A 10,665-nucleotide genomic window follows, 5' to 3' on the forward strand; every position below is an offset into this window, starting at 1 on the left:
GATCTTAGACTTTTATGGTTTGTTCTAGAACATAAATTACACACAGTCATACCTCAATCATGGGTTTTGAAGCCGTTGTGTCTTTTGAAAATGCATGTTGCTAACCCATCGCTAAATATGGACTACAACAGTCATCCATTTCTTAAAGCACATATCTTACATGCTGATGGTAGTTGTAGTCCTTAATTAGCATTGTGATAGCAACATGTGTTTTAACAAACAGTAGCTTCAAAATGTACTTTTGAGGTGTGACTGTTTGTAATTTATGTTCTAGAACAAAACGTAACTCTCTCTTCAAATAATTTTGACCACGGGTCTTATTTTATGCATATACCTGTATCTAAAACAGCCATTATAAAAACCCAACCAATGGTTCGAAAATGCTAATTGTCTTCCAGGTTTTTGGATTACAACCTGAACTACTGTATTTTTAGTTTTTTCTTTAGGGTGAATTTTGTGTGACTTTAGCAAGCTGTGACATTAATAGTTTCCCACCAAAACCATTGTTGTTATCCAGTTCTGAGTAGCAGATACTGTTATGGGTAGTTTTTTTTCTTGTGAAATATGTTGACATTGACATTTTAGAAATAGCAAGGTATTATTTAATTGCTTTAAACAAATGTTGCAGTTGTGCTGCTGAGGTCTCTGAGGGTTAAAGGACTGGAACTAACTGTTGTATAAAAATATAACAAAGCGGATAGTTCTATACATTCTAATTGGATGAATCCTGGTCAAAGTTGTTTTGTTGCTTGGCAACCCTAAACAGCCTACTGTTGAAAAAATGTGCAAGAATAGTTTATTCTGATCATTCAAATTATGTTGTCTGAGATTATAAAAATGAGAAATCTTACAAAATATAACAATTAAAGCATGTGTCAGGTTTGTAGAAATGTGATCATTGTTTCCAATTTGGTTTCATAAATTTTTGTAGCATTTTCTAAAAAATAAAAAAAGACTTTAAAAGTGTCATTTGGTGCAACCATCGAGTAAAATATATTAAAATACTTTTCGTGCATCTACATCGACACACGAGTGTACACAACGTAATTATTTGAACACATTTTTCAAGGTATTTTTTTAGTTATTATTTTTTTCACAAATATCATGAATATTTGAGTCAAGAATATCAAGAAGTTTTCGCAGGGTTACACCACATGACCTACATTTTTGTAAAAAAAAAAAAAACAATTATAATAATCATCATCACACAGTCTGTTTTATGGTTTTGTCAACATAAACAACAAAAAATTGCTTTCTACATGCTGGTTACACTACATGACTTTGTGATGATCACAGTGGATGTTTTTCTAAAATATTATTAATATTTTTTTATTTTAAATATAATACTAATGAAAGATTATTCTGCACGACTCATGCCAGCATTACTTTTTTCAAGATTTCAGCTTTAATAAGACTTTTTTTATACTGTCCCCGGATGGTAACACCACATGACATTTTCTATTGTTCACATTTTTCAAAAAAAATCTTTTGTAATTGTTTTCTGACTTTTATTAAAATGACTTTGAACTCAGAAATTGAAAACATGTTCAGCACAGAAGAGGTGTTCTCAAGTCATTGCTTTTTAAATGTATTTTTGAATCAATTAATAGATTATATAATTGACACAATTGTTAATAATAAATGTAACTGTTTTGGTGTCTTTTATCGTATTGCTGTGAAAGTTTTTGTTTTGTTGCACCCCATGGAAAATGATAAAAATAGAAGTGTGTTTGTGCTCTGTTCTTAATGTACCTGAGAGAATCTGTGCTAAAATGAAAGTCCATTATCTGATGTGCTCTGTGCTGCTACTCGTGAGATTGTGTTTCAGATCAGTCATAAATCGGATTCTCTCTGATCTGTGCAGAGCATCAGAATCACGCTCGAGATCTGGTGAGGAGCGCCGACCTGACGCAGTGGAGCGCTGTGGTTATCCTCTCTGGAGACGGACTGCTCTTTGAGGTGTGTGCTGACCGCTTCTGTCCATGTGTGTGTGTGTGTGTCCAGTCAGCTCATAGAGGTGTGTGTTGTGTAGGTGGTGAACGGTCTAATGGACAGAGAGGATTGGGAAAAGGCCATTCAAACTCCAGTGGGAATTCTGCCTGGAGGTTCAGGGAATGCGCTGGCTGCGTCTATACATCACTACACACGGTGAGCACTCGAGAATGTTCTTCCCTATTTAAAGTCTTTTAATTGGTTCCTGTGGTTATTTCTCTACACTTTGCAGAGTCATTATTGCGGTGATTGTGTTTCGGAGTGTTCAGCATTGATTTGAAAACAAGAATAAAGTGGAGGAAAAACAAATTAATGAACTGATGAATCACTAATTACCTGAGAGAGCACAGCAGACATTTACAGCCAAGAAGAAAGCTGTTTTGACTGTTGTTTGTGTCCATTTCAGGTAACTAATACTTGAGGTTAAAGATCAGGGGTCAAGGGTTAGGGGTCAGGGGTTAAACAAAAGCGATTTTAGAGAGCTGTTAAAAATCCCTGGAGAAAACGCTGAGTTTGCTCACACTAATCGAGTCATTTCTATTCATGAAACTCTGAGCTGAAACTCCAGACAGCAGCAGGACATTCATCACTACAGAGACTCACAGAGGAAATGAAATAATGATCTGGCCATATACTCAATCATATTGTGTTTGTGAGTTTGAAATATATTGGTTATTGAAATACGAGCGCCCCCTGCTGGCATGTAGCTCACCTACAGTACATATTTATGGTTGTAAAACAACAATTTCACATAGTGATTAAACTGACCACATCGTTAGTGTTAAGCTGTAAATGAGTTTAACATGATACAATTTAACATTTTTATGAGTAACCCTGAACTCATGCAGATCTGGTAATGCAAACTGCATTTTTTATCCCCTTTTCTCCCAATTTGGAATGCCCAATTCCCACTACTTAGTAGGTCCTCATGGTGGCGCGGTTACTCACCTCAATCCGGGTGGCGAAGGACAAGTCTCAGTTGCCTCCGCTTCTGAGACCGTCAATCAGCGCATCTTATCACGTGACCCTTTGTGCATGACACCGCGGAGACTCACAGCATGTGGAGGCTCATGCTACTCTCCGTGATCCACGCACAGCTCACCACACGCCCCATTGAGAGCGAGAACCCCTAATCGCGACCACAAGGAGGTTACCCCATGTGACTCTATCCTCCCTAGCAACCGGGCCAATTTGGTTGCTTAGGAGACCTGGCTGGAGTCACTCAGCACACCCTGGGATTTGAACTAGTGAACTCCAGGGGTGGTAGTCAGCGTCTTTACCACTGAGCTACCCAGGCCCCCCTACAAACTTCATTTTTGACGATTTAATGGACGTTGTGAATCAAACAAAACAAAACAATTACATAAATAAAACATCCATTCTAATTAAATGTTCACGCAGCGATTAAAATTTGCCTGGGCTACTATGCATGAAAGAATAATAATAATAATGCGTATTTTATATTATATGCATCTGAATTTTGCACATTAATAGTTAAACTGGTTAAAACAACAGCTGTAAACAACTGGTCCCATTCAGAAATCTGATATATGGTAGTGCAGTAAATGTAAAACACATAATAAGCATGTTTATATATGGTTTTCACTGACATAAAAAGTGACACACTTGTAGGTATCTGCAAAATACAACTGAAAATACAACAAAAATGGCCGTTTTCATACATGTAACATACAGTGTATGCCCAAATAAATGAACATACATATATGTTTATATATGGCCATATATCAGATGTATGTACTGTGTATGCATGTGGTATACTCTACATAACTACCACACTACTCAAATGCATACGGCTGGTATATAGATATAATTCTTTAAACTACGGCTATCAAGCGATTCAAATTTGTAATCAAATTAATTACAAGATTTGCTGATAAATTAATCAAATTAATCGCATCTATTAGCATTTGCAGAGAAGGGCCCCCAAATAACAATAATTCAATGTTTAAATGATTAAATAATTATAAATAATTATATTTAAATAACTATAAAAATAATATATATTATACACATAATAAATCAGACAAAGAAAATTGTGGTACATATGTAAAGCAATGATTAGACAATATAAAAAGTGTCTTTAGAAGGCAATATGTTGTTTCTTTCTGTGTTAGTGCACGTGAGCCTCTCATTGGCCTACAGTCCACAACAATCCATATTGCAATTGAATTCATCAATCTGTCTAAGATTTATTTTAAGGGCTTTTTTAAGGTCGTGTCTATGTACACATGCTCTTATTATGGTCCGGGGGCATGATTAATTGCGTTCATGTTTTTAATGCATTATTTATTTTTCTTCTGTATAAAAATGTGTTATGTACGTATTATATAAACATTAAAACACTCACTTACAATGGAAGTGAATGGGGCCAGTCGATAAACATTAAAACACTCACTGTTTCAAAAGTATAGACACAAGACATAAACAATATACATGTTAACATGATTTTAGAGCAATAAAATCACTTACTAATCTTATCTGTGTAAAGTTATATCCAATCACAATTACAGTAAGACACTTACAATGGAAGTGAATGGGGGCCAGTTGATAAACATTAAAACACTCACTGTTTCAAAAGTATAGACACAAGACATAAACAATATACATGTTAACATGATTTTAGAGCAATAAAATCACTTACTAATCTTATCTGTGTAAAGTTATATCCAATCACAATTACAGTAAGACACTTACAATGGAAGTGAATGGGGGCCATTTGATAAACATTAAAACACTCAATCTTTCAAAAGTATAGCCACAAGACGTAAACAATATACATGTTAACATGATTTTAGTTCAATATAATCACTTACTAATCTTATCTGTGTAAAGTTATGTCCAATCACAATTACAGTAAGACACTTACAATGGAAGTGAATGGGGGCCAGTTGATAAACATTAAAACACTCAATCTTTCAAAAGTATAGCCACAAGACGTAAACAATATACATGTTAACATGATTTTAGTTCAATATAATCACTTATTAATCTTATCTGTGTAAAGTTATATCCAATCACAATTACAGTAAGACACTTACAATGGAAGTGAATGGGGGCCAGTCGATAAACATTAAAACACTCACTGTTTCAAAAGTATAGACACAAGACATAAACAATATACATGTTAACATGATTTAAGTGTGATAAAATCACTTACTAATCTTATCTGTGTAAAGTTATATCCAATCACAATTACAGTAAGACACTTACAATGGAAGTGAATGGGGGCCAGTTGATAAACATTAAAACACTCAATCTTTCAAAAGTATAGCCACAAGACGTAAACAATATACATGTTAACATGATTTTAGTTCAATATAATCACTTATTAATCTTATCTGTGTAAAGTTATATCCAATCACAATTACAGTAAGACACTTACAATGGAAGTGAATGGGGGCCAGTCGATAAACATTAAAACACTCACTGTTTCAAAAGTATAGACACAAGACATAAACAATATACATGTTAACATGATTTAAGTGTGATAAAATCACTTACTAATCTTATCTGTGTAAAGTTATATCCAATCACAATTACAGTAAGACACTTACAATGGAAGTGAATGGAGGCCAGTTGATAAACATTAAAACACTCACTGTTTCAAAAGTATAGACACAAGACATAAACAATATACATGTTAACATGATTTTAGAGCAATAAAATCACTTACTAATCTTATCTGTGTAAAGTTATATCCAATCACAATTACAGTAAGACACTTACAATGGAAGTGAATGGGGGCCAGTCGATAAACATTAAAATACACACTGTTTCAAAAGTATAGCCACAAGACATAAACAATATACATGTTAACATGATTTTAGTTCAATATAATCACTTACTAATCTTATCTGTGTAAAGTTATGTCCAATCACAATTACAGTAAGACACTTACAATGGAAGTGAATGGGGGCCAGTTGATAAACATTAAAACACTCAATCTTTCAAAAGTATAGCCACAAGACTTAAACAATATACATGTTAACATGATTTTAGTTCAATATAATCACTTATTAATCTTATCTGTGTAAAGTTATGTCCAATGACAATTACAGTAAGACACTTACAGTGGAAGTGAATGGGGGCCAGTCGATAAACATTCAAATACTCACTGTTTCAAAAGTATAGTCACAAGACATAAACAATATACATGTTAACATGATTTTAGTTCAATATAATCACTTACTAATCGTATTTGTGTAAAGTTATGTCCAATCACAATTACAGTATGACATTTACAATGGAAGTGAATGGGGGCAGCAATATTAGCTTTTTTAAATAAGCAAAAGGCGAATACTTAAAAAAAAAATTGTAATCAACATTATGCCAAAAATGATGTTCATTTGTGGACAGCTTGTGTTGAACCCGGAACATAACACTTTAGAAGTTTTTGTGGGGGCTCGGCCTCCCTTACCTCCTCTGATGGATCACCACTGCAATTACTACGGGTAAGGTTAGTCTTCGACTTGATTTACCAACAGATCTGTGTGTGTTCCCTCTGTAGGGCGCCTCCAGTGTGGGGTGAAGATCTGTTGCTTAGTTGTGGGTTTTTACTCTGTAAGGGTCTGACCTCGAAATTGGACCTGGTCTCCATCCGACTGTCCTCAGGCCTTCGTCTCTTCTCCTTCCTTGCGCTTGCCTGGGGCTTCGTGGCGGATGTCGACATCGAGAGTGAGCAGTTCCGACAAATAGGAGCGTATCGCTTTTTAGTGAGCACGCTGGTCCGTATCGCCTCGCTACGGATCTACCAGGGCAAACTGGCATACCTCCCTGCTGAAGACGAGTCGGAGTCGAACGCTGCGTCTTTTTCTACCCCTGGTTCCTCATCGCAAACACAACGGACACTTGATAATCAAACGCCTAACAACTGCGCTGAGCGTAGTACTGCTGAACAAACCTCGGCGGACTCGGTTGGCCAACTAGTTGACCATCTTCTCGTACCCCTGGACCAGCCCGTCCCTCAAGAGTGGACGGTTGTTAAAGAGCAAGAGTTTGTCTTGGTACTAGCAATGTTCCAGTCATACCTGGGCGAGGATCTGCAGTCAGCTCCAGACGCCCGTGCGGACGACGGATTGATTCACCTGTTCTACGTGACGGCTGGTATCTCTCGCCCGACTCTGCTCAGACTGTTCCGGGCTATGCAGAGCGGCACACACCTGGACTACGGCTGCCCGCACCTGGTGTACCGGCGGGCAAGAGCTCTGAGACTGGAGCCGTTGACCCGGCCAGGCGTTATGACGGTGGATGGAGAGGAGGTGGAATATGGGCCAGTACAAGCACAGGTGCACAGAGGAGTGGCCAGCCTCATTGCTGGATGACCTTTGACCTTATAGCACAGTGTACAACTCAACCCCAGTTGAGTAACTGATTTTAGGTGATTTTTAAAAATACTTTTAAATGAAGAACTATAGAACTGCACAATCTGTCAGCCAAATACAACTGCCTGGTTGGCGTTAAACTTGAATTCAGTGTGTTTGTTTGTTGAATTGTACTAGGGTGAATCTCATAAAGACATGTCCAGCACTTTACAATAAGGTTGTGTTTGTAAACATTAGTTACAATGAACGATACTTTTACAGCACTTAAATATTACGAAATATTATTATTAAATATTATTATTAATATAATAAATAAAATAATAGTATATTATTATTAATATAATAATAATATTTTAATATTTAATAATAATATTCAATTTTACGAATCTTGATTTACGTTAGTTTAAACATATACTGCTACATTTTCAACATCTACTACAACAGGTTGTTTACGTTAAAATTAATGCACTATGAACTAACAATAAGCAACATTATTTTCATAAATAAACAAAAATAATAATGAAATAAAATTATGATTAGTTCATGATACTTAATGCATTTACAAATGTTAACAAATGCTACATTATTGTAAAGTGTTACCAATTATATTATATATAAAGAAGTGAAGCCTATTTTTAGATATTTTTGCATTGTGGAATTATTTTAATGACAATTAAGCACATTTACCAATAAAAATTCTGAATGTTTTAATTGTGTATATTCTCTGTAACAAGTGTCCTTTTAGAGTTTATTTAATGCAATGCACATTATAAATATTTTAGCCTGTTTTTAAGATTTACGCATTTCAATTCCATAACAAAATTCCAGTCAACTGAATTGTGTAATGTTTAACAAAATGTAATTAATGCATCTAAAAAAATATATTTTTTTATTTTATTTTATTAAAGATCACTCAATTCACCTTTATGGAATTGTTATATGAAATTGACAAGCACTAATGTAAAAATATTGTTTTGAGCGTACAGTAATTTCTTACTGTATTACAGTAATACTTGCAATAATACAATGATTTTTTTTAATTTGAAGCATCATAAATTAAACTTAAACATAATGTATAAGTACTTAATTTCATATACACCTTTTATATATATATATATATATATATATATATATATATATATATATATATATATATATATCACAGTACTGTGCAAAAGTTTGTGAAAAATGTTGCATAGTGAGGATGTCTTCAAAAATAATGCCATAAATTGTTTTCATTTATCAGTTAACGTCATACAAAGTCCAGTAAACATATAAAAGCTAAATCAATATTTGGTGTGACCTCCTTTGCCTTTAAAACAGCCCCAATTCTCCTAGGTACACCTGGACACAGTTTTTCTTGGTTGTTGGCAGATAGGATGTTCCAAGCTTCTTGGAGAATTCGTCACAGTTCTTTTGGCTGTCTCAATCTATTTCAGCTGTCTCAATTACTTCTGTCTCTTTATGTAATCTCAGACTGACACGATGTTCAGTGGGGGGCTTTGAGGGGGCCATGACATCTGTTGCAGGGCTCCCTGTTCTTCTATTCTAATCTTTTCTATTTGCAGAAGTAATGTTTGGGAGTCTAACATTTATATATTATATTCATATTGACACACTAAAGCTGTAGATATACATACCTATCTTAAGACAAATGCTTTTGTGAAACAAAAAGACTTTTGCACAGTACTGTATATATATATATTTTTTTTTTTTTGTCACAATCGTGCAGCCTTACTTAATAGTATTAAAAATAGGCTTCATTTTCATTAATCGTAACATAACTTCTTATTTACTTTTGGTTTCGTAGTGAAATATGAGCTTGACATGTTCTTGACAGGATTTGTGAGGTTCATCTGTCTGATGTCGGGCATCTGTATCATGCTGGAGTTTATGCTGCTATGCTGTACCAATCTTGATTTTCAGAAGTGCCAATGCTGGACACAAAATAGCATTATTTTTCTAAGATAAAGCAAAAATTTTATGTTTGTTATTATGGAAAAGTGTCTTGATTTGGCATCATTGTCAGATGTTTTTTTCTGTGTGTGCGTTTATGATGAAAACGTGCCTGTCATGGTGGAAAAGCATGATCCATGTGACATGATATCAACTAGAGGTCGACCGATAATGGATTCACCGATACCGATAACTAAGATGGCGAAAAATGATGATAACAGATTAACTGGCCGATAGTTTTTAAAATCAATTTATAGAATGTAAAAAAAATTAAATCTTAGTCTTTCCTTACTGTGACGGGCACAGACATTGAGGCTACAAGAGTCCAAAATGTATAAAATCCCAGATGCAATTTATTATTCAACCAAAATCCCAATAATAATCAGAAAAGAATGAAGATTTGATGCATAACTTTTCAATATAAACAAGCCCGGAATAAACAAGGGGCTCTTATTTTGAAACAATGGAGACTTGGCTCCATTACAATGCTTTTTATACCTTATATATTCCTAAAAGACATAGGAGTAAAAAAAAAAAAACCCAAAAAACCCCGATATCTATATTTTTGCCAATAACAAAAAGCAACTATCGGCACCGATAAATCGGTAAAACCGATATTGGTCTGCTTCTTATATCAACATTCACACTACAGCACAAACAAGATTCAACATTAACAGTGTGCTACACTTACTATGTGTATACATTTATCAGGGTCAGAAATGTAGGGGGCTCGGGACAAAATGTCTCCAAAAATGCCCCCGTTTTTATTTATAGCATCTGATATAGATCTTTATCTTCTATCGTAGTTCTAATTACACTTATTATGGCATAACATGTGAATTAATTTTAATTTAATTCTTAGGGTAAGAGGTAATAATCCTCAGTCTTCAGAATTGTATTAATTAATCAATGGAAAAAAACGACAAAAATCTGTCCTTCTAATACACCACTGTTCTTTTTCTACACTGATGCTTTTCATATATAACCAAGCGGCTGATGGTCTCTAGCTTTTTCTAACATTCTCTCTGTCTTTCTCTGCCACTGTCCACTGTGAATGCTGAATAATAGTTTGACCACAATGGTGCCTACCATGCAAACATTCTCAACGCTGCTAAACTACCCTGAAGCTTGCGTGTCAGTTTATTCATGCTGCACTGGTCACACACACACACAGAACGTTCCTGTTATGTAGTACTTTTGAAACTCGGTAACATCATTAATATGAACACATAATAGCAACATGAATATACTTGTATTGTAGGCTAATTGCATGGAGCATTTCTATTAAAAGGTACAGCAGACTTTTACAAATGGGTCTGGTCAAGCTCAGACACAACAACTATTCATTTTAACTATATTTACACAATGGCAAGAA

General features: G+C 34.8%; 1 protein-coding gene across 2 annotated transcripts in view; it reads left to right on the top strand.

Moving 5' to 3' along the window:
• The window catches only part of LOC127449851 (sphingosine kinase 1-like), a 33,026-nt gene extending 24,981 nt beyond the window's left edge, over nucleotides 1–8,045 (top strand). For both annotated transcript variants that reach the window (XM_051713444.1, XM_051713445.1), the window contains 3 exons: nucleotides 1,865–1,959; nucleotides 2,033–2,148; nucleotides 6,521–8,045. In XM_051713444.1, the coding sequence (XP_051569404.1) occupies nucleotides 1,865–1,959; nucleotides 2,033–2,148; nucleotides 6,521–7,334 (1,025 nt within the window). In that variant the 3' untranslated portion in view covers nucleotides 7,335–8,045. The remainder of the gene's footprint in view (nucleotides 1–1,864; nucleotides 1,960–2,032; nucleotides 2,149–6,520) is intronic.
• Nucleotides 8,046–10,665: the final 2,620 nt, after the last annotated feature.

The sequence above is a fragment of the Myxocyprinus asiaticus genome, chromosome 13, assembly GCF_019703515.2.
Source record: "Myxocyprinus asiaticus isolate MX2 ecotype Aquarium Trade chromosome 13, UBuf_Myxa_2, whole genome shotgun sequence".
NCBI lineage: Eukaryota > Metazoa > Chordata > Actinopteri > Cypriniformes > Catostomidae > Myxocyprinus > Myxocyprinus asiaticus.